The 23,808-nt window shown below is 39.5% G+C and overlaps 1 protein-coding gene across 1 annotated transcript; it reads right to left on the reverse strand.

The window, feature by feature from the left end:
* Positions 1-507: 507 nt before the first annotated feature.
* Positions 508-21,765, reverse strand: socs5a (suppressor of cytokine signaling 5a). Its single transcript, XM_053511921.1, has 2 exons — positions 21,526-21,765; positions 508-3,250 (listed from the first exon to the last, which is right to left on the reverse strand). Exon 2 carries the CDS (start codon positions 3,229-3,231, stop codon positions 1,663-1,665), a length of 1,569 nt encoding a protein of 522 aa, XP_053367896.1. The 5' UTR covers positions 3,232-3,250; positions 21,526-21,765; the 3' UTR covers positions 508-1,662.
* Between the last annotated feature and the right edge of the window lie 2,043 nt (positions 21,766-23,808).

The following is a 23,808-nucleotide window of genomic DNA, read 5'->3' on the forward strand; positions in this document are numbered from 1 at the left end:
TCATGCTGTGGGCACAAGCATTGATATGCTAGAATTGCGTTTCGACCATTAGGTAGAAACATCACTCATACTGAACATGTAGTAACTGTATTAAATCGAACAATTAACAGCTATGAATCTATGTAGGCAGTCTGCCTGAGTAATCATAAAGTTAAATCAATTAGATTAAAGCATCAACATACGCCTGACTGACTTGCACTTGCGTTTTACGAGCTCAACTGGACCTCTGAGACTAAGAGACCTATCGTATAGTATAAATCTGAAACTCTAAAATATTTCCATGCAATGGGATCAAGAAGATCGTCAAAATGTAGACCTCTAGTGCAATGTGGATCAGACAAGGTAAGCTTATAGAGTCTGTGTGTATTTGTGTCTATCAGTATATAAATGTGTTTAGGCTTAACAATGGTCCCAGTATTGCAGGATTATTTATAGTATAGTATAGTATAGTATAGTATAGTATAGTATATATATATATATATATATATATATATATATATAGCTTCTGCTGCTCCACCTAACATATGCACAGTTGCATTTAAGTGCCCTTTAACACACCCCTTCTCCCACGGCACTGACAGACCATTTCAGAATTAAAAAAAAAAAAAGAGAAAAAAAAGTACAATTATCACCACTTCCTGTGCAATTAGTGGTAGGAATCAATGATTACAAAACATATTGATAGCAATGGAACTTTCACACATAGACTTACTGTATGTCTTTAGAAAACCAGGCACACCCGCATGACATAACACAATTGACACTGTAGCCACATTATGCATCGTCATCAACATCACTTCTTGGAAGTGAAAAGAAGCAGAATGTCACGGAGACCTTCTGTCGAACCTTCTACAGCAGCAGTCCGGACACGATGTACGAAACCAAGTCCATTTCTCACAGACTTCCAGCTCTTGTTGTCTGTGACTGCTAAAGATACAAAGTCCCTTCAATGCCTGCTCAACTCTTACCGAGAGGGTGAGCACAGAATGTAACCTTGGGACCGCTAACAGAGCACCATGAATGCAAAGATTTATAGGTAAACATAACTTGATCACAGCCCCGCTCATGGCACACCATCTTGCCAAAATTGTTAATGATATGACCTTGAAAGTTGTCTGTTATTATTTCCAATGCATTTTCAATTATGGAGGTGAAGGGCTGCGCAATTATATGTTAGTAAATGAAAATGAATAAAAGTACTGAAAAGAGTAAAAGCCTGTAGCTAAGCAGGGAGAGGGTGGAGGTGTACGAGTGCATTTGTTAAAAGTATGCTTCTCTTCTTCAAAGCAATGTAAAAAGAGGCCGGGAGATGTGGGATGAGAAGGTAAAAAGCCCCCCCAAACTGTGTCAGTCCAGATTGCTGTGTCTACTGGAGGCTAATTTAGCTGTATATGCATTTGTTGTGAGTAATAAGAAACAAACAATAAAAACCCAGAAGCTTATACATATTGGGTTTCAGATTCATGTCCGACTGGTTCACTGACTACCCTTCACCTCAAAAATCATCTTCTAAAAAAATAAAAACGCCTCAGAACTTTTCTTGCAAAGTGCCGAATGGACTGCTCTTCAAGTTGAGCACCTCATCCCCCTGTTGCTCGGCACACAGTGTAAACCCATCTCACACTGAAACCCCACTTAGTTAATTAGGATTAGTGCTGTGATTCACTTGGATTTGAGCAGCTCTCGCTCCAGCCAGCGCACCCGCACTCTCTGCTTGTAATGATACTCCCTGAGGTAGTCTTGCAGCGCTGGGGGTAGAGGTAGCGCTGCAATGCCGTCATAGGTGGTCCCACGGCAGATGACAGCCCGAGCCAGGCCCTGCAGGCCGAACGGAAAAGTCCGGTGAAGGGGCAACGTGAGCAGAGGCTCGAAGAACATGCAGGCACTGGGGTCCTTGTAGTGCTCCAGCAATGCCGTGACAGTGGCTGCATGGAACACACACGGGTCGTGGGCATCAAAGCTAAAGTTGTGGTTCCACTGTTCGATACGGGCATGCAATGAGCGACCGTAACGGCGAAAACTAACAGAAAACAGGTAGTCCTCCTGGGCAGAGTCGCGCAGCAGGAAGGTGCCTTCAGGCCGGCCATCAAGCAGTGCCTCAGCCTCATAGCGGTCCATTACACCCCAGTAGCAGGGTAGAGCTGTGATATGCTTCAAGTCTGGCACTAGACAGTGGATGTAGTCAATCTGAGTGTGCACTTTCCAGGGCCCTGGCTGCTTGCTACCCAGGAGGCCCTCTGCTGAATTATGGCGCTGCTTGGGACGCCGAGCCTGCAAACAAAGAGTGGTGGCGTCGTCATCTTCAGAGTCACATTCGGCCGCTGTGGCTCCCCGACTCTCACCCAGGGCTTCTCCCATCCCAGGAGTTAGTTTAGGTCCCAGCTTGTAGACTGTAGTCAGTGGAGCTGTAATAGCCTCTATGGTGTGTATCTGAGCATCAGGTGGTGGATCCACTCCCTCTTCTATACTGAGCCGACGTCGTTCACGTAGACGTTCCTCCTCATCCTCCGGAGATGCACGAGCACCGTTAGGTGTGTCAACAGAGCAATCCACTGCAGTAGCTGTTACTGGGGCTGTATGCTCTTTGATGAGGTGCCATTTACGAGCGAGATCAGAGCCTGGAGGAAAGGGGCATGAATCCAGCATTAGCTCGGTGATCTGGATTTTGCGCTTGGGCACCCGTGAGTGGGTGCCACGTGATGACAGACGCAGAGGGAGGCACAGGCCCATTGTTTCATGGAGCTGCTGCCGCAGCGAACGTGGTACTCCTGGGTCTGGTTCATCCTTGCTGCTATTTGCTAGGTGTCTCCGGCGGGAGCGGCCACTCCGTCGGTCTGTGCTCTCCAAGGAACTCTGCGCCTTGGTGGAGCACGAGTGCCTCTTTTTGCCACTCCAAGGTGCGTGACGTGAATAAGAGTCTCTGCGAGCACCCAGAGGAGTATCTTCATTGTCCTGCTCAACCGTGATTTCTAGTATCTGAGGTACATCAGCCACGCAGTTATGTCCCCGATGTACCACACTGGCATTAAGCCTACTTGACACTACAGGGTTTGTCGACAAACTGTTAGAAGGACAGACGAGCTCTGGTGTGCTCTCATCCAGGGTCTGGTCCATACTCTGACAAAATGCATGAGTCTGTGGTTGCGTTTCCACACGGGAACTTCCATCTTGGTGGAGCAGTGACTGACATCCCCTCTTCAGGTTGCTCCACACCTTGCCTACCTTCTCCATGAGGTGGGGGCACCTGAGCCTGATAAGACAGAGAAAGAAAAAAAGAACAACACGGTTTTAGTATTTATAAGGGCGCAATCACTAAGGTTTATATTGTATGACAAGGTTATATTGTATTTATAATGTTTACCATGTAACGTTATCAACGTAAGCAATTGACTGCATAAAAAAAGAACTGAAGAAGAAGAGACTGTTGAGCACTTTGTGAGTTTTAGGGACAGGGTGAGGGCAAGACTGTTAATTAGCTGAGTGATTAAAATGTTGCCAGGCAGAGTTGCAGGGACCCAAGGCCAGTGCTAAAAATGAAGCCATGGACACGCTCCCAGTCGACCTAATGCCACAGGCTGAGTTACAATGTCAGTCTGAGCCTGTCTCTCACTGACCAGGCGTACAACACAGAAGCAATGAACTAATGAACTGAACACATGAATTTACATTTAAATCCAGGCAATTTGACACTGGCATGACTGTTTTATTATAATGCGTCAGCATGACAGATCTTCACAATTTCTGATCTCAATCACCTGGGTGAACACGAAAACTTTTGAATGATTTCTTCATAAGGTTCGCAAGCTTCAGATACTCCAATGCTAAATATCTGGTCAATCAGGTCAATCGTTCTTCATTCTGTTTGCACCATCATCATACTTCGTGTCCTCTCTGTAAGGTTACTTGATATATGAATCAGCAACAACAGAAATAAGGTTGTGCCATTGCTGAGTGATCTTAAGGTGAAGGCTGAGCTTTGATACTTCCAAGTGCAAATAATACACGGACTGACCCTGCTGAACCCTTTCATAAGTAGAGGATGAACTGTTCCATCTTTCGTTTATTATACACTCATCCCGAACTCAAACTCCGTTGTGTACACAATCAGTTATTTAATAGTAGCTTTTATTAACATAACACTGGCACATCAGTAAGCAATTGTACAACCCAACCTTAAACTTAAAACTTCTGTGAATTATTTAGTAACTGCACTGGCTTAAAAAAAAAAAGAAAGTTTCTAACATTCACAAAGGCCAGACTGTTCAGGGATTTTTTCCCATTTAACAAGCAGTGATTACAGTCTACATGCAGTGCAATATGTCATGTGTGTGTAGAAACAGTTGATGCTTGTAGCTGTAGTTGATTTATTTTGCATCAAAATCTGGCTTCTCCTTTTAAAACTGTTTATTCAGCAGCATTTTGCAATCATCCGGCAAAACTTATTTACCCACTCTAACGGAGCTTTAAACAAATAAAGAGAAAAAAAAGATTATATACAGTATGTACACCATAATCCTTACAGTGGGTGCTCAATCTGATTTTGGGAAACACCAGAAGTTTTCACAGGAAAAGTTTGAATAGATAGAAAGGAAAAGCAAATGTCAAAAACCCTGATAAAACAGGAAGCTGGTGCAGGTCACAAGGAAATTTATTATAGAAATAGGAATCACCATGGGGCACCGATACCCGATAACCACTACACGTAACTGAATTAATTTTGTTTTGTTTTCCTCCCATCTCAAATCTTTAACCATTCTTCAAAAAGAGCAGATCATACATCCAGACTCAAACCTTTTCTGTAAATCAAGGACATATTCTAATGTCGATTAAATTCAGCACTCAAATGCATCATGCCGGGGCATTAATAAATGAGTAAGCCTTTGTTTATGTAACACTATCAGTTCTGCAGTGGAAGCAGGATTTGGTGCAATTTCACTGTGAAACGAGAAAAAGGCAAATCGAGTTTGCAACCTACTAGTAAATAAAGATGGCATAGAGTTTCCAAAAGATACAGACATTTTGCAGTAGAAATCCTTAAACCTAAAGGAAGAGGTGCATGCATGATCATATTTCTAGCTAAATATCAATGAAGGTTTAAAACAGCATTAGTGGCCAAGCTGACTAAGTTTCTGCTATCCGACACATCTCACACAGGCATGAGAATCACCTGAAACCTGTCAGGGTTCTGGACTTAAAACAAGTATTACATTACTGTCGATAATGATACATCTAATCAAGATCATCAAAATGTTTTCTAGGCATGATATCCCGTGGACTAATCTCTCAAACGTCCTCTGCTGTGAGAAAATTAAGACCGTGTGGCGGTGTTCTTTTGGCTGAACCTGTTAACAGGCTGCTACAGAGGATCCACATGTTTGGCCCAGTGCAGGTTTAATGTCAATCAATGGATAAACCAAATCAATCCATTTATTATGAAAATGGATACTAGCTTTGGCTAATATCAATCTGTCGAATCTGTCTCTTTAAGCACGACACCGACAGTGGTGACGTCGCGCCATGCGCTAGTGTGTATGACGTAGTGGGGAAACAAAATTCGATGACGTTACATTAATCTCAAAACGTGCGTGCATTTTACACTCGTGTGTTAATCTCAAGACACCTGCACGTGGAACAACGAAGATACCTCATGAGGATGCCTCTCCGCTCGTAGGTACGAATCTGTGCAAGTTCTGAGACTAATTAGCTCGCAGGATTTTGAGACCAATTTAGTTCACTACCCTTTTAGGTGTATAAAAAAAAAAAATCCACTAAGAGACAAAAAGCCGCTCTGCATAAGTAATATACACAGTCATACTGTGTATGACATATATATATATGTGTAGTGCTGAATGTGTCATCCATGAGGTTGTGTGCAAATAATGGTGTATGAGAGAGAGAGAGAGAGAGAGAGAGAGAGAGAGAGAGAGAGAGAGAGAGAGAGACCATCACCTACTGTGGAAAGACTTTTTGATCCTCCATATGAGTATCACATCTCCTGTACTGCAGCAGAAACGAACTAATGTGTCTCTATATATAGTGTAGTCACAAACATTGTATTCAGACACATTTTGCCATTGCGCCTCTTTAATGTTTCATATATATTTCATACAATGTTTTATACTGTATTAGCCACTAGAATTCATTTTCTTATATGTGAAACATTTGCCTACAATAGAACATAACCTAGTAATAGAATATGATGTATCTAATCAGGATTATCTAAATGCTTTCTAGGCATGCCTCAACTAGATTTATGACCACACCCCAATCCTTCCCCATGGCAGTCTGTCACCGAGCCTCCAATGACCCAAGACCACAGTTTTTTGAAAACCTTTTGTTTATTACACACGTCTAGTGGCTCTGGGTTAGAGAGAAGGTTTTGCCATAGAAACAAAACTTTTACTTTTAAATTACTGGTACTTGGACAATACCAAGGCCAAATGTAGTAGTGTAGCACCTCGAGGTTCTGGGTTCGATTCCCCGCCAGGCTCAATTTCCGTGTCTGTGTGCATGGAGTTTGCATGTTCTCCCTATACTTGTGGGGTTTCCTCCGGATGCTCAGGCTTCCTCTCACAGTCCAAAGAACTGCTGATTAGGCTAATTGGCGTTCTCAAATTGCCCCAAGTGTATGAATTAGTGTATATATGTGGGTGTGCCCTGCGATGGATTGGCACCCAGTCTAGGGTGTACCAAGTCTTGTGCCCAAAGTCTCCTGGGATATACTCCAGGACCCCCGTGAACATTAATACAAGATAAAGTGGTATAGCCGATGAGTGGACAATACTAAAGCACATCAGTGAGTAATAAGCTCAAGCATAAATGTTTAAATTACTTATACAGTAATACATAAATGTTATATTTGTTTATTATGATCATCATAAAGTATGGTAACAGCGCTGAGATGTATAACTATATTCATCACTCACGTCCCAGGTGTCCTACAATGGTTAATTGCACTAACCGACAGTCGCCAGCGTGGGTGAAAGTAGGATAATACTGTAGAGAGAGCAACTGCCCATTCAGGAGTTCCCTTGATCGGGCAATAGTGTGTGGAACAAGGGATTATAGACCCTATATAGGTGCACAAGATTTCCATTAAACGCCATTTGGCATTTAACTCCTGAAGGTAAATGGAAACTGGAAATATAGAGAGAAACTTGGGAGATTTACAGGACTGTCCACCACCTCCATAGTTTATTCTCCTCACCTTGGGCTACAAAGTACAGGTAAGATTTTAAACTACTTTCACTCCTGTTAATTACACTGGCCCTCGGTCGGCAGTTTTGCCAATCGCGGTTAGTTCTTTGTGTCAGTTACGGACAGGTGCGTGTTGGCGGCACACAAAAAAACGGTTAAATAAAGACACACATCATAATCTGTTGATAATAAATGGTGTTTGTGGCGCTACTGTATTAAAGCAATACCACACTCATGGTCTTGCTGTTGTGTTGGATACCGGCACAGCTTATTTATCTTAATATGGATATTCCACACAACAGCACTCTCTACTATGATCCATCAAACATTTATTATTGGTCACTTAAAAGCAATAATGAATATTGAAATAAAGTTTAAAATACACTAACTTATTAATGGAGACAGTATGAATGTTAACATTTGATCAATACGGAATGGGTTACCATGAACACCGGCCTCTACAAAGACATACACATGGGGTTTCACAGTGCAGGTGATGTAATCAGTTTTCATGATTTTTTTTCCTTGGTAGTGATGAGTATTATTTTTTTTTTATTACCAAGTCCTACTGCATAGAGGATAATGCACACTTGGTCCTATTGCGCTTGCTTAGGTCAATGCTTGGCTGGAATTTTCTTTCCATTCATGTTCTTGCACATCATTTCTTCAAGTGAAGCACATGTGCACGCTACTAAAAAAGCGGGTAGACTTAGAGGATAGGTGGATCCTAAAACGAATCCCATGAGAAAAGACAACTCTCTGCTTAGGGATGCAGTCAGTGATGAATCATGTTTAATATTACTTAAAGTTTCCAGCCATGATGTTTTCCTACCCTGTATGTGGCAACAAGGTGGTTTTGATTGGTTGCACCCTCGTGCTGCAGGAGACAGGACAGTACCCCAAGGACAAACTAGATGTACACTGCCTGGTACTAAAATTTTATTTTTAGATTTAAACAGGTAGATATTTAAGAGGCCTTAATTACGGCAGAGATCTGTATGTTTCATTTTTTTAACCCTTATTAATTGACTTTAGTGTTATTTGCTCTTTATGGTTATTATTGCATGTCTGAATTCTGTATGGTAACTGAAAAGGTGCCTATAAATAAAATGCATTATCATTATCATCATCATTATCATTATTATTATTGATGCAGTAAGCAGGTTTCTCATTTCTTAAATTAAAGACGTATCCTGTAATTGTGGAAAAGATGTTACTCTGCTTCAGAAGTGTCAAATTTTTTGGCCTCTATAAAGCATAAAAAAAAAGAATTGCAAAAAGCAAAAAGATTTGGATTAAGAACTGTCAAGGATGTTAATAAAACCAGGAAGAATGTTGCTGAGCTGTCAACTTCATAGAAGTAATGTGTTTGAAGGAAAAGTTGCTTCATAAAAACTCGGTAGAAATGTTTGTGAAAATGAGAGCATCCACACATTCACACACAATATAATGAGAATCACCAGAACAGGCAAACTCTAGTACAGTGGAACCACGGATTGCGAGTAACGCGGTTTGCGAGTGTTCCGCAAAAAAAGCAAAGATTTTTTTTTAAATTAATTTTGACTTGGAAAACGGACAAGTCTTGATTTACGAGTACTGAGTATTATGTATCACACATGCGCTTCTTGTTTTGACGCCGGGCGTCACGTGATCACAACTGAACCAACGGTTTATCTTTCTTGTGCTGCGGAATTGTGGGTAATCGTCTCCCCTGCTGGGTCTTAGTGCGCGTCTTTTACTGGTATAACATAGTAAACAGTACACCCGTGCACGTGTGTCGTTTACTGCAACACTGTGACAACCTGTGTGTGCATAAAACGGGTTTTATTTTGTGTTTGTATGCGTGTGTACAGCGCGCATGTAAAGCAAAAGCAAGTCTCATTAGAGAGGATAAAGATCCATTTTCTCTGTCTGCTCAAAGCTTAGCCTGCTCTTTGCCTGCTGTGTGTGTGTGTGTGTGTGTGTGTGTGTGTGTGTGTGTGCGCACTAACATCGCATCTCACCGCGAGTCAAACCCCATAGGGAGATAGGGGTATAAGGCCATGCCCCAACCAATCTGAAGTAAAGACAGTTAAGGGCTTTGCTCAAAGGCTCAATAGTGGCAGCTTGGTGGTTCTGGGGCTTGAACCACTGACCTTCTATTCAATAAAGCAGAGCCTTAACCATTTAAGTAATTTAAAGTTGGCCCCATAAATATTAATGGTCAAAATGTTGTCCCACTCAAAACCAGAAGTGCAGAGTACCAATCAGATTGCAACATCATGAAGGTTATGGCTAGAAATGTGTACAAAAGATGAAAGACACACTGTGTCCTGTGGAAGTTGCATCAGATGCGAAGACTAACCAAGACAACTCAAAAATTGAAGAAAATGGTGGCCTTCCCATACAGGGGGATATTTCTAATTGCTGGTTACATGCTAGGGGCGGCCAGTGACTCACCGCACAAAACACCACACTGTGGTCTGCACAAACCATGGTTGTCTTCAATATCTAACCAGGCTCTTATTTTCATTTACCTTGCTTAGGATTTTATTCTATTTGGGAAAGGGGGGTTTTAAGGGGAAGCACCAATTGTGTAGGTAACCAACTTATAACCATAACCAACTTTTTACTGGATATAACAATACCTATAGGGGTGTCTCCTTTCTATTTTTATAACTGTAAAGATTTTTTTTTTTAACCTGGAATTCGCTTCATTGTCAAATTTGTCGTTGGTTGTCAGTTTTGAAATCATTTGCACCTTTTATATTCCCTTTTTGCTTTTGACAATACGATATTACAATGATATCTAGGTGCCGATTCGATTAATACTGCAATTCTGTAAGTGTCAGGATTTTTTACTTTAAGAACTTTACATTTTAAATATTTAATTTATGAAAAAGCTTTCATAACTCGTTTATACTTTAGCTTTAATAACCAGCTTCACAACTGAATTGAACCCTAAGGTTTCTGACATAACATGGCGAGATTGCAGGTTTTCAAAATATAACTAACATATAAAAAGGTTTCATCACTGCTACACAGCTGGCAACCAGATCACATTTTCTGGAGAAAATAAAGCGCTCCGAATTTACTGGGTGCACAGCACCTCTGGCTTCCTCTCCTATCATATAACAGGATATGATATTAAAAGGGTTGCACTTTGACATCAGCTTGCAGCAGCAACATTGTTGAAAGTCTGGCTGCTTCAGAACAAGAGCCCCTTTCCCACCTCCATAGTTTGGATAGACCAGGACAGCCTTCGCACAAACGTTTGGCATCAGATCACAAAACACTCGGCTATTAACACTAGGCTTGGGTTTCTGATACTAAGAACATCAGAGCAGTCGCTTCCTGGCAGTGCAGGTCCTCTTCACCCCCACCATCACTTATCTACACCTGATACTGCAGCCAAACTCTAGACTGCACACCTCCGACACCCCGAGGAAACAAACCATTCAGCCCCATTCTGTCTCCATATTCATCCGTTCCAATGGAGCACAAGGACACAAAGAATATGGAGACAGAATTAGGCTGAATGGTTTGTTCCCTCGAAAGAAAAGTTCATCACTTCCAGAAAATTTCATATTTTATGAACAGCAAAGACGTAGGACATCCATATAACCTTCTATCTCACATTCATAAAGACACTAAACACATGTATTGAGTCTAACGCTACTGTTATAGTTACACCAATGTAGAACAACTGGTGCAAAGAAAACAATATGACCTGAATGTATGACCAAAAAAAAAAGGAAAGAAAGAAAAGAAACAAAGCTAAAGTGTGTTTATTCCTGATGATGTATGCAGTCATGTTGATCTGACATTACATACTGTAAATGGGGAAGGAACACAAATTTAAAAAGAGCATCCTGAGTTGACTTCTGGTTTGTGGTAACATTTCATTTTATGAAAGACATGCTACCCATTTACTCTGTTGAGGAAGAAGGTTTCACAGAGTTGAGCAAAAACTGGGCCATCTATAACATAGTACAAATGATGTTTTTAAAAATATCCTTTAATTATCCCTTATTTAAATAAAAAAAAACATTAGTTTAACTATTCCTGCACATATATACAGTACACATACATACACACTGCATAATTGTAAAAAATATTTTATTATTATAATTGATTTTTTTTTTTAAATATATGTGCCTATACGTGTACTATGGACTTATGGCCAGTGTTTACAAGTTTACTCTAGTTTACAAATATTTCATGTTCAAAAGTGACAAATTTTTAACAAATAGAGGGAAATTTGGTATAAGAATACTGTATGTTTTTATTCAAAGTTAGCAACTTTGTTCCATATGCTAGCATACACATATGTAAAAAAAAAAAAGTTTAATGATGCCATTATAACTCTATGAATTCTTCTTTGTCTTTCGGCTGTTCCCTTTCAGGGGTCTCCACAGCGAATCATCTGCCTCCATCTAACCCTATCCTCTGCATCCTCTTCTTTCACACCAACTAACTTCATGTCCGCCCTTACTGCATCCATAAATCGCCTCTTTGGTCTTCCTCTAGACCTCCTGCCTGGCAGTTTCAACCTCAGCATCCTTCTACCGATATATTCACAATCTCTCCTCTGAACATGTCCAAACCACCTCAATCTGGCCTCTCAGACTTTATCTCCAAAACCTGTAACATTGGTTGCCCCTTTAATGAACTCACTCTTGATCCTATCCATCCTTGTCACTCCCAAGGAGAACCTCAACATCTTCAGCTCTGCTACCTCCAACTCTGCCACTGTCTCCAAGCTGTAGAGCATCACTGGTCTCACCACTGTCCTGTACACCTTTCTTTTCATTCTCGCTAATACTCTTTTATCGCACAACACACCTGACACTTTTCTCCACCCATTCCAACCTACCTGTACCCGCCCCTTCACCTCCTTTCCACACGCACCATTGCTCTGGACCGTTGACCCTAAGTACTTAAAGTCCTGCACCTTCTTTACCTCTGCTCCCTGAAGCCTCACTGTTCCTCTTGGGTTCCTCTCATTCACACACATGTATTCCGTCTTGCTGCGACTAACCTTCATTCCTCTGCTTTCCAGAGCATACCTCCACCTCTCCAAATTTTCCTCGACCTGTTCCCTGCTCTCACTACAATGCACAGTGTCATCTGCAAACATCATAGTCCATGGAGACTCCTGTCTAGCCTCATCTGTCAACCTGTCCATCACCAAAGCAAACAAAAAGGGGCTCAGAGCCAATCCTTGACGCCATAACTTAATATGAATGAATCTTTATATTGCCCTGCCCTACTAAAGCCATATTCGGACGGGACTAGTTTTTCAAACAACGCATTCGGACAGGACTAACATCTCGTGTATAATGGATCTACATCCATACAGATCCGGACGGGATTAAAATCACAAAAGCTGGCACAATCTCCTGATGCCTCGGGATGGGTAGAAAAATACAAAACAGATGGAGAGAATTAGCGTAGTTGCCATTCAGGATGTACTGGAGTATGAGGTTATGGGATGAGTTACGTGTATGCCAGATTAAAGAGATGCGTCTTGAGTCTACTTTTAAACTGGGAAACCGTGTCTGCTTCCCGAACACTGTCTGGAAGGCTATTCCAAAGCTTTGAAATATGAAAGAGAAATATGAAAATGCCCTACCCCCTTTTGTAGATTTTGAAAACTACCAAAAGTCCGGAGTTTTGTGATCTTAAGGAGCGTGGTGGATTGTAGTGTATCAGAAGACTGGTTAGGTATGTGGGAGCTAAACCATTTAAGGCCTTGAATGTAAGTAATACTATTTTGTAATTAATTCTAACTGAACAGGTAGCCAGTGCAGGGTTGATAATATTGGGGTTATATGATCATATTTTCTGGATCTAGTGAGAACCCTGGCGGCTGCATTTTGGACTAACTAACGCTTGTTTATTGAGGATGCAGGACAACCACCTAGTAATGCATTAGCATTAATACAATAGTCCAGTCTGGAGGTCATGAATGCATGAACTAGCTTTTCTGCATCAGATACAGATAAGATGCTTCCAAGTCTGGCAATATTTCTAAGACGGAAAAAGGCTGTTTTTGTGATATTTGTAATGTGATTTTCAAAGGACAAGTTACTGTCTAATATCACGCCCAAGTCTTTTACTGTCGAGCTGGTTGTAACAGTAACATCCTTCTAAACGCAGGATGAATTGTGAAAGCTGTTGTGTGCTGGTTTTTGGGCCAATAGGTAATGTCTCCGTCTTATCTGAATTTAGTAAAAGAAAGTTATTGGTCATTTAATCTTTTATGTCTTGGACACACTCAGTTAGTCTAGAAAACTTAGGTACTGTATTTCGTCTGGTTTTATTGAGATATATAATTGGGTATCATCAGCATAACAATGGAAACTAATCACATGTCATCCAATGATGTTACAAACGGGAAGCATGTATATTGAGAACAGCAGAGGTCCTAAAACTGACCCTTGCGGGACCCCATATTTCACTGGCATTACACCAGACAGTTCTCCATTTAGATCTACAAAATTATATCAATCAGACAGGTATGATCTAAACCATTTTAATGCCTGCCCCAGAATACCTATATGATTTTATAGGTGATCTATGAGAATATTGTGATCTACAGTGTCGAATGCAGCACTAAGATCGAGTAAGACTAGTATTGAGATGCAGCCTAAAGCTAATAAGTCGTTTGCAATCTTAACTAGTGCAGTTTCTGTACTATGATGGGGCCTGAAACCTAACTGAGATTCTTCGAGGATGTTGATTTCCTGCAAGAATGTGCATATTTGAGCTGATACAATTTTTTCTAATATTTTTTATATTTAAACGGAAGGTTTGAAATCAGTCTGTAATTTGTTATTACATTCGCGTCCAAATTAGATTTTTTATAAGAAGTGGCTTAATAACTGCCAACTCAAAAGGTTTAGGGACGTGACCTAGATATAATGAAGAATTAATGTTTAGAAGTGGCTCTCCACTGTGAGCATGACTTCTTTTAAAAATCTGGTTGGGATTGGGTCTAACAGGCACGTTGTTGATTTAACGGGGGGCGGGGGTTATACATATATCATAGTTTATACAGCTCTTCCTGTCCTATACCTGTAAAGCACTGAAAATCTAAATGTGAAGCTCTAGGCTGAACTGGATCGTGAGATACTATTAGAGGTAGTAAAACTAGTCCTGTCTGAATCGGGCTTAAGAGCAGTATACAGGAGAAATATAAATAAAATAGGGAGCAAAGTGTGAAGCAGCAAAGTGTTAATGTTCCTCTATAATCATACAGATGCTGCACTCTAAACTATTCACACATTGCTTGGCATATTGTTTACCAAGTTTGTTTGAAATTGTAAACAAACAAAAAAAAATCTAACACTAAATTTGGAATATTTGTACAACTTTGATAAAGAATCGCAATGCAGATCAAACCGGCACCAGTTCCTACCATGTACTCAAGTATAGTAATAATATCGTATCGGGTATGGCCTGGCGAGTATACAGCTTTTATTCCCCCAGGTTATGAATACTTGCAGAAGCATTAAGCTTTTCTGTTTCAGTTTTTGTAAATTGCTATGGATAAAAATATCTTAAAAATTTGTAGACTCATTAGCAAGCAGGACAAACACAAACCTGCTGCTTATTCATTGTCCAGCTGTCTGGGTTTCTGCTGTAAGTCCAGCTTACTCACTTTGACAGTCCCATCCAACCAGTTCTACTGACTTAGTTGTATTCGGTTGTATGCAGGGAGATTACCTTTTTGTGGACAAACAAGTGTGTAAAACGTATGCTAGTTGTAACACTTTGTGCAGTGTGTAAAGTATGTATTGGTAATGAATTCAAGGTCACTCATAGAAAGTAGTTATGAAGAGGGCTGCATACCTTTTATACGGCCAAACTGAAGGAAACCTTCCTCAACCCATCAAAACAGAACGCCTTCCAGAAACGTCCAAAAACTTACCAGCCTAAATATGAGCCAACAAGAAGCACCTGTACACTGAACGAGTGTGTTGTATCGGCAAATCTTATTGGCTACACATAGCACAAGCTTTGGAAGTAGTTCTCAAACTTCGTATTGACCCTTACCCTTTAATGATTGGGGGAAGAAAAAAAGAAGAAGAAGAAAAAACACTTTCAGAGGTCAACAGAGGGTCACTATTTTTAGGCAAAAAGGAGGCAACTTCTACTTGCTGGTTATATTATTACTTAGTCATAAGTGGGAATAAGTGCAGCACTGCTAAGTACGGATGGGATGATGTGAATTGAATTTTATCAAGAAAAAAAAACAAAACATGGTGAATATGATATGATTAAAGATCACACAATTTAACCAAATATGCAATTTAATAGCTCTTTTGTTGATTCAATTCAATTGATTGTACTGACTTATTATATCAGTTTTCGATACAGAATTGATTAATATATTATCAAGTCTTTTTTTGAGTTTATGTGTGGCTGGTGCAATACCTCCACCTACCAAAATGGAGGATGGAGCACAAAAATAGTCAGGGAAAATAAATAAATAATAATAATAATTATAATATCGCTTTGTATGAGACATGAAGACCATGAATCATTCAAACCAACAACATAAGGATTTTAATACTTATTACATACTGTCAGTAGTTACACAACCTGTAAGAGATCTAGCTGCTCGAAAAAAATCAGACAAAAATTTATCATGATGACATGAATTGACTAAAAGTCCAGTGACAATGTATTCCTGCAGAACACATGTGCAGCAACGTTGCAAGTAATATTTTTTAAGACCTGACCTATATATTACATATACACACACTATGTTTTAATCCATCAGTAGTTTCAGACGTGTTCTTGCCTGAATGTGTGCCCGCGCGTGTGTGTGATGTGTGCACTGGCACTACTGCATAACATATCAGAAACTGTTAACCGTAATTAACTTCCTCCAGGCTCTAAATGGCTGGTTTTGTGTCCCGTGTCACACTGTCAGAGGTAGGGCCAATCAGAGGTAGACTAGGGAGCAAGCGACAGTTTAAATAAGCAAAAAAAACAAAAACAATTTAAGCGTTTATGTGTATCAAAAATAAATAAATAAATAAGAAAAAAAAATTCTGATTGAGATATAGCCTAACGGCATATCTGTATGTAGGGAGTATAGTACTGTATACGCTGGTGTATTTTATTTAGCAAGTTCTGAAAAAAAAAAATGTTATGTTCCACAAAACACATGTTCTGTCATCTAAATTGCAAAGAATACAAATGTGATGGTGTAAGGACAGAAGCGAGGCATATTGCCTCTTGTATAGTGATTGATCACATTTTGATGTTTTATGCGCTCCCTGCCAAGGTGTGAATAGTTTAGAGTGTGCCACCTGCAGAATTATAGAAGAACGACAACATTTTACCACATTAAATGCATACTATCAGTATGGCAATACATGAATTGCCACAAAAAAGAATTCCTAACTAAACCAACCCCCCCCCAATCTTTATCTCTAACATTAGTGTGTTTAATTACATTGAGAAATAAATTTTAAGCATTTTGAATAAATATAACAAACAGTATTTAGCTTGCCTTTTACCCTTTTTTTTCACTTTTGCAGATACATTATACATAAATTATTTTGGGACTGTAAAGTTGTGAAATAAATATGACCTACAAATTAAAGTTGAATTTTCCCTACTCTCCTTTGTTTCAGTTCATTCTTTTTGCAGAATGTGTTACTGTTTGCTTGCGTGTCATTTTTTTCAACTCTTTGTCCGCCATGTTTCTTCCTCTATTATACTGAGCCGTAATCATATGACTAAGTACTTCTGACTAAGCTACAGATGATCCTCTGTGATCATCTTGTTATTACCGTCCGGATCGGCCAGGTCTCTTTTTCTTAGTCTTTTGTTTCCTTTTAAAAGACCAAACTCGAGGATTATCTGATAATTTTACTCCTGTCTGAATACACACATCCATGATTTTCTATTCAGACATCCTCTCGCATTAGGGAATAAAAGATGTTTGACTGCTGCTATGCTGTATTTAGTCTCATGGTGTGCATATCAGTGACCCTTCCCCAACCCATTGAACAAAACAGACACTTCTCATATACAATGTGATTATTGTTGTATTGTGTTTTTAAACTGTTGCTAGAACTTTGTTTCACCCAAAAGTAAAAGAGCAGCCAGCGTTTCTCCTCCACTCCACTGTCTCTCCGACCGCATGAAGGCCAGGCTGTGTACAGAACACGATCATATGACCATGACCCAAACATCTGGGTTCAAACTAAATCCAATCCATTAGAAACTCACTCCTCCTGGGGTTATTCAATTTTTGTTTGGGTGTGAGATTTTTATCACTGAGGTGATGCGAAAATAATGTATTACCGACGTCCTATTGATAAACTAATCCACACCGAATAGGGCCAAGAAACACACCTCAAATTCTGTTTTGTAATATTGTATACATAAACAAATCCAAATGTCCTGCGAGATTGTTAGTGGAACATCTGGGATCTGGAAGCACTTTGAAACACAGATGTGGAACAGAAATGTACCCTGGCCAAAGTAAATCAGGGAAGATGCCTAGACTAGAGAATAAGGCATTGTGAAGCTTCGACCAAATTGATTTAAACTTTTGGATTCTGAATGCAATAAGGTGAACTTGTGTGATTTGGGACATTGTTCCAACCACTTTCTTATACTGTTTGAGTTATTCAATGTATGTCTTAACTAATAAATATTTTTTATGATAAAATGCTTAATGAAAGAAACTTTTTATAAGGGAAATTTATTCCTTAAACCTGTGACCACATTTCTGTAGGTCCTTATCAAATTGTAGTTTTACAATTGGTGGGGAAACTGATTTTAACTTTACACTCCGTCATGTAATTATCGCTCCTGCATCCTGGTGCACTTTAATACTTTACTCTTGTATATACAGTACTGTGCAAAATCTTGGGCCCCCTTATTTATTCATGTTTTGCTTCCAAAGAGCCAGACTTTCTTTTAGTTTTAATGTAGGCTTGAGGAAAATTCTCCAGGCTCTCATTTTCTGTGCAGTCCCTTGTACCTGACCAGTTTCAGGTATTTTTTTTGTATGTTAAGCCACACAGTGATATATTAATTATTCAAGTATAAAAAATATCTAAAGTAAGAAAGGAACCTGTGTGAAACAGATGCAGATTATCAGGCCAGTTGTAGTGGCCATTTCCCCATTGAATCAGCTTTGAACGGCAGCAGTCTGTAATTCTATTTTAAAGTACATTCAACTTGGACATGAAAAGCCAAAAATACACTTACCACTCAAAAGAAAACTTTATTACAACATAATACGGCTCTGAATTTCTAAATATCCATTAAAACCATAATCCTTACACCGTGTCCATTACACAGCTATGCCCACAACATATTTACATAAACAGTTTTACTCATTTACATGTTTACACGGTCAAAAGCTTGTTTTGATCCACAACTAATGGTTTTTTGCGGACTTTTCCTTAACTAAGTGAGCAACGCATTGCAAATAAATCCATAGCCTTGATTTAAGCCACCCATCATACAAAACTATGCCTTGTCAAAAACAAAAATTGCCTACTGTAAGACTTTATATATCACATTACATAAACTTAAAACAAAGCACGTGTAAAGAATATAAAGCATGTCCCAAAATGGCTCTTACACCAGTGATAAGTTTACTCATGATGCTGATTGCTGGAACAGATGAAAGGGGAAACGAGATTGCTGCTGAGGTTGTTATGAAATTCTTTTTTAAATGTAAGACACAATTGAAAAATGTATTTTTTACGTAATAACCTCAGCAGCAATCCCTTTGAAGCCTGTTGCAGTAAAACATTTGTTCCTGTTTCTTTAGTTTAATCTACAGAATGCAATTTATTATGAAGAAATTTGATTTAGCTCAAGACATGTGCACAGTACTATATGTGAAATGACATATTGATGCCAGACACAAAGGATAAGAAGAAAGATATGAGAAAATTAAAAACATTGCATTCCCAGCTTTAAGGTGACCAGCTGTTTAGAGACAGTGGTGGCTGAGTGGCTGGACTGATTAACCCCATCTGCTCCAGGGGTGCCTTAACCCACTCCAGGTTGGGAGTCATAGCTGGGACATGCAAAGAAAGAATTCTATGCTGCAATGTATGTATGACGAAAATTTAAAAAATAAGGATGTTAGTGATAATGAGATATGTTGAGTATTGAGACTGGGGCTAATGCTACCTTAAAATAATTAATCAAATGTAACAAATTGGGTTAAATTGGGTTGCAGCTATACCAATTCTGGCACATTAACATTTAAAGCATTTAACAGCCTTCCTTATTCCTTATTATTTTATCTTATTACATGTGAGCAGGTGAGGGTTAAGGACCTTAGTCAAGGGCCCAATAGGGACAACTTGATGGAGCTGGGGTTTGAACCTTTTTTTTTTTTTTTTTACCTTTTAGTTACTAGGCCAATGCCTTAACCACTACCACCGACCCCTGGTATTATAATCCATCCTATTGCTCCAATACCAAATGATACTACAGGACCAAATAACCATGGACTGGAAGAATCAAATGTCCTATATTTTAGTATATCTTTAACAAGTTAACAGTTCTCATAGCTTCCCAAAGTGCAGTTAATTGTCCAGCTGAAATACACCTCAGATTATGCTTGTCCCTCACACCTTAACTCCCTTTAGTACACTGCTCGCCCAAATACAATTTTAGCATCTATGTAAATTAGCTATTTTATGATGGAGGATATCTTCGTGTATGAGGTCACATGAGTGGTGAAAGCTAATTGGCTTGTTTAAATGTTTTTTTTGGGTCGACAATTTAAAGGAAAATTTTGGTCCTCTTTCAACGCATTTTTCTACATGCACACAGCAGCAAACTTAATTAAAATGTCAATAGACAATTCTACAGTAGGTGTGTGAAAACGTTGTGGATAAATCTCTGACGTAACAAAGACAATAAAAAAAAAAAGACTTAAAAGGGGCTGCATCCTCACCTGGGTGGCATCGCATAGCAAGAATATGTAAAAAAAAAAAAAAAAAAAAAAACTTATTCAACAGTATACTATAGAATCATGCAGTGTAAAGTGTGTTGGAAGGAGCATCACCAACGGCATCACATTTCCAACGTGAAAAACAAAAATTCTGCTCCTGTCCAGTGCGCAACCCTGATTAACGTACTCTGTTATAACGAACAAGCCTAGGTTAGTCCAAGTGCATAAACATACGTGTACGCTTTTCATGGCCACTTATGTAAACCAGAGAAACATAAACAGAACTAAATAAAATGTTCCATGACTGCTTAATGCTAAATAGGTCACTCGTTTCAGAAGCAGTTCTGGAATACAGCAAGAACCGAAAACGTGTTCTCGTGCTCGGTTTGAGGGTAAAAAACAAACAATAAAAAAAAAAAAAAACTCTTTCTGGCGAATCTATAACTATTTCTGATATATCTGACATATTTTTGACCTGATGCACATTGCGATTCATCATGTTGATAATGATGAGGATGATGACAATCATGATCCAGGTCGACTTTAACTGTAAGCACGACATCATCACAAATGATGACAAAAACTAAGCAACAGAAATATGAAGCATGGTTGGCTTAATGCTCAAAAGACTGGAATCGTCATTTTTCATTACATACATATTGAGAGCCTGTCCCTTTCTTTGGTTTCATGTAATAACTCACTATAATGACATCATTGATGCATATTTTATACACTATTTATTTATGACTGTAAATCACAGCACAGGTGTGGGGTCTTGATTCAGTTTATAAATATGCCAGATGTGACTGAAGACTGAGGGTTTTTTTTTCCTGATACAGATGTGCGCTATGAAGACTGATCACAGAGGACAAGAGACGAACAGAGGGAATAAACATGGATGATTTCTGCACATTACAGTCTGTATAGGGATCTTTAATGGGAAATGGGTTTTACTGGCCATGATTATAACTTGCACAAGCAGGGCATACACAGAATGTGTCTAAACACACACACACACACACACACACACACAACTTAATAATAGCACAACTGCTTGTGATGGACTGATGATGAGATTTAGGTTTAATCTAGACTTTAATGCTACAATGTAGAGATCCATCATTGGGATGTTCTAAGGAAATAGTAAAACTAAGCGTGTGTAATGTTGATGATGTGTGTGCTTATATGTTGCGATCAGTGCTAGCTTTGTAATGTTACAGATTTTACAGTAGGAGAGTATCAGGCTGAGCTTTTACCCCACTCTCGAGTTGAACCGGCTGGAGGGGCCTACCAACTAAAAACTATTTAAACAGGCCCTGAAACAACATGCACCATAGATAAGAGGGAGAAAAAAAATCAGTGCAGAACAAAATTACAACTGATGACAAACTCACCTGCAGTCCTATTGCACTCGTTTATGCTTTTCTCCAGGGGTTTTCTTTGTTTGCGACAAAAATGCGAGCAAGAGAACTCGGATACATTTCCCCCGTGTCGGAAAAACTCTGCCGATAAAACACACACACCTCCGGTCTCAGCAACAACATTTTACAAACGAGCGGGTTACAACGACACGCGTCGATCTCAATCCAGACATCGACATTTTTAACACTCAAGGGGGAATAACTAGTCCTAAATCTCTTCCTCCCGCTGCCGTCCTCGCTCCCTGACGGCCGATATGGTGGCAGCAGGAGCGGAGAGGAGACGAGAGACGGGAGGCTATAACTGACAGCTCGACTTTCCAATCACAGGCCGCTCATGATCCACAGCTTCCGATTGAGGATTTCCCACACGCTTTTTGACAAGCCCCACCTCCTTAATCCCGACGAAACACTTTTCCCGTCTTATGATTGGTTTAGATCGCGGACATGCGCGCATATAGTATACTCGAACAGCCAATCAGAAAAATGAAGGCGGGATTTACAGAACGTGCATAGGCGAAAAGCATGTCTGCTTTGCAGTGCAGCAGATGCGGTAGACTTTAGGCCAAGAAAGTCAACGTGGAGAGGGTTTTTTTTTTTTTTTTAATTATTTTTTTATTTGAAACGTTTTTTTTTTTTTAACTATGCCTATGAACTGTATAATAGCCGTTATAAGCTGTAATGTAGTGTAGCTACACTTGGCATGAGTACATAGCAGAATCAGGATTTATCCAAATGTTGAAGGCCTAGGATAATCACCAAACTACCAAACTCATCAAACTGACTGTATGTGCATCTCTGTAATAAGGTGGCAGGGTGGTGTAGTGGTTAGCATTGTGGCCTCGTACCACTAGAGTCCAGGATCGATTCCTGCCTTGGGTCTGTGTACATGATGTAGTTTGCATGTTCTCCCCATGCTTGGTGGGTTTCATCCCACAGTACAATGACATACAACTGAGGTCAATGGGCATTCCCAAATTGTCTGTTGTGTGTGTTCCCAGCAATGCCACCCCCTTGTGCCCTTTGTCTACGCCCCCCCCGCCCCCAGACTCTATGTAAAGATAAGCTATATACTGTATAAGTCTATACATTAAAGTCTGTAATACAATTTGCATTACAGCTTGTGTTGTTGTTATTTCATGAAACGCAGGCCCAGAGTGTATAAGTCCCCGATCTGGGATAAAATCCCCTAAAAATATTTTATCTTGCTAGAAGGCATCTGTGTTTCTGTCCATGTCGTTTTTATCATCCTCATTATGAGGCTTTCTTAAATTTCCTAATTTATTTCTGACCGATTGCGAACCTAAGGGTCTTTGTTAGAAAGGTTATAAGAGTTGGTACAGCGTGCCACAATGCGGGAGAAATCGTAATTGCCAAAAAGTTGAAATATGTGTATAGACTTAAAATATTGTAGCAGTTCATGAGTTATTTGACGGCAGATTGTAGCAGTTTGTAGGTGGATTATAGACTTTGTAGGTGGCTTGCGTCACTTCATAATGGATCGTGAAGCCCAAAATATACAGAATTGCTTGTTTAGTGTTGATGTGGACAGCTTTGAGCTGTCACTACCTAAAGTGCATGTGTGTTTTGCACACATTTGAGGGTTTTTTTTTTTTTTTTTTTTCCCGAATACCTGTGTGCATACATGATCTATTGTGAACAGAATGACCACTGGAGAACAATCAGAGCAACCAGTCATGTAAGCATGCTATTATTCCCCTTCTGTCAACCTGGTCATGCATAATATGTGTACTGTATGACAAGGCGGACTGTTCTGTTAATTCCTACTCTAATTCCACCAGCACATCAGCTTCTGTTCCACACAGACCTGGACAAATAACTCAAATCCAAGGAGGCCCCATGTTGTAACTTTTAGCACTTAAAGGATCTGCTGCTAATGTCCTGCTGCTAATGTACCACAACACACCTACAGAGGTCTTCTGAAGTCATACACTGAGGGGTCATATTATATTATATTATATTATATTATATTATATTATATTATATTATATTATATTATATTATATTATATTATATATTAATATAATTTAATTCAATTTTATTTTATTTGTATAGCGCTTTTAACAATTGTCATTGTCACAAAGCAGCTTTACATTATCAAAGGAATTATTTAAGTTTGTATGGGATGTGAGTGTGCATAAATCAAATGGTCAGATAGTCTCTGGTGAGCAAGCCGAGCGCAACTCAACCATGACTCAACAGGGAACCCATCCTCATTTGGGTGAAACAGAAAGCAGT

Source organism: Clarias gariepinus, chromosome 14 (assembly GCF_024256425.1).
Source record: "Clarias gariepinus isolate MV-2021 ecotype Netherlands chromosome 14, CGAR_prim_01v2, whole genome shotgun sequence".
Taxonomy (NCBI): domain Eukaryota; kingdom Metazoa; phylum Chordata; class Actinopteri; order Siluriformes; family Clariidae; genus Clarias; species Clarias gariepinus.

What these genes read in the sequence shown, in the direction of transcription:
- socs5a (XM_053511921.1), bottom strand. Translation starts at nt 3,231, where the DNA reads ATGGAGAAGGTAGGCAAGGTGTGGAGCAACCTGAAGAGGGGATGTCAG.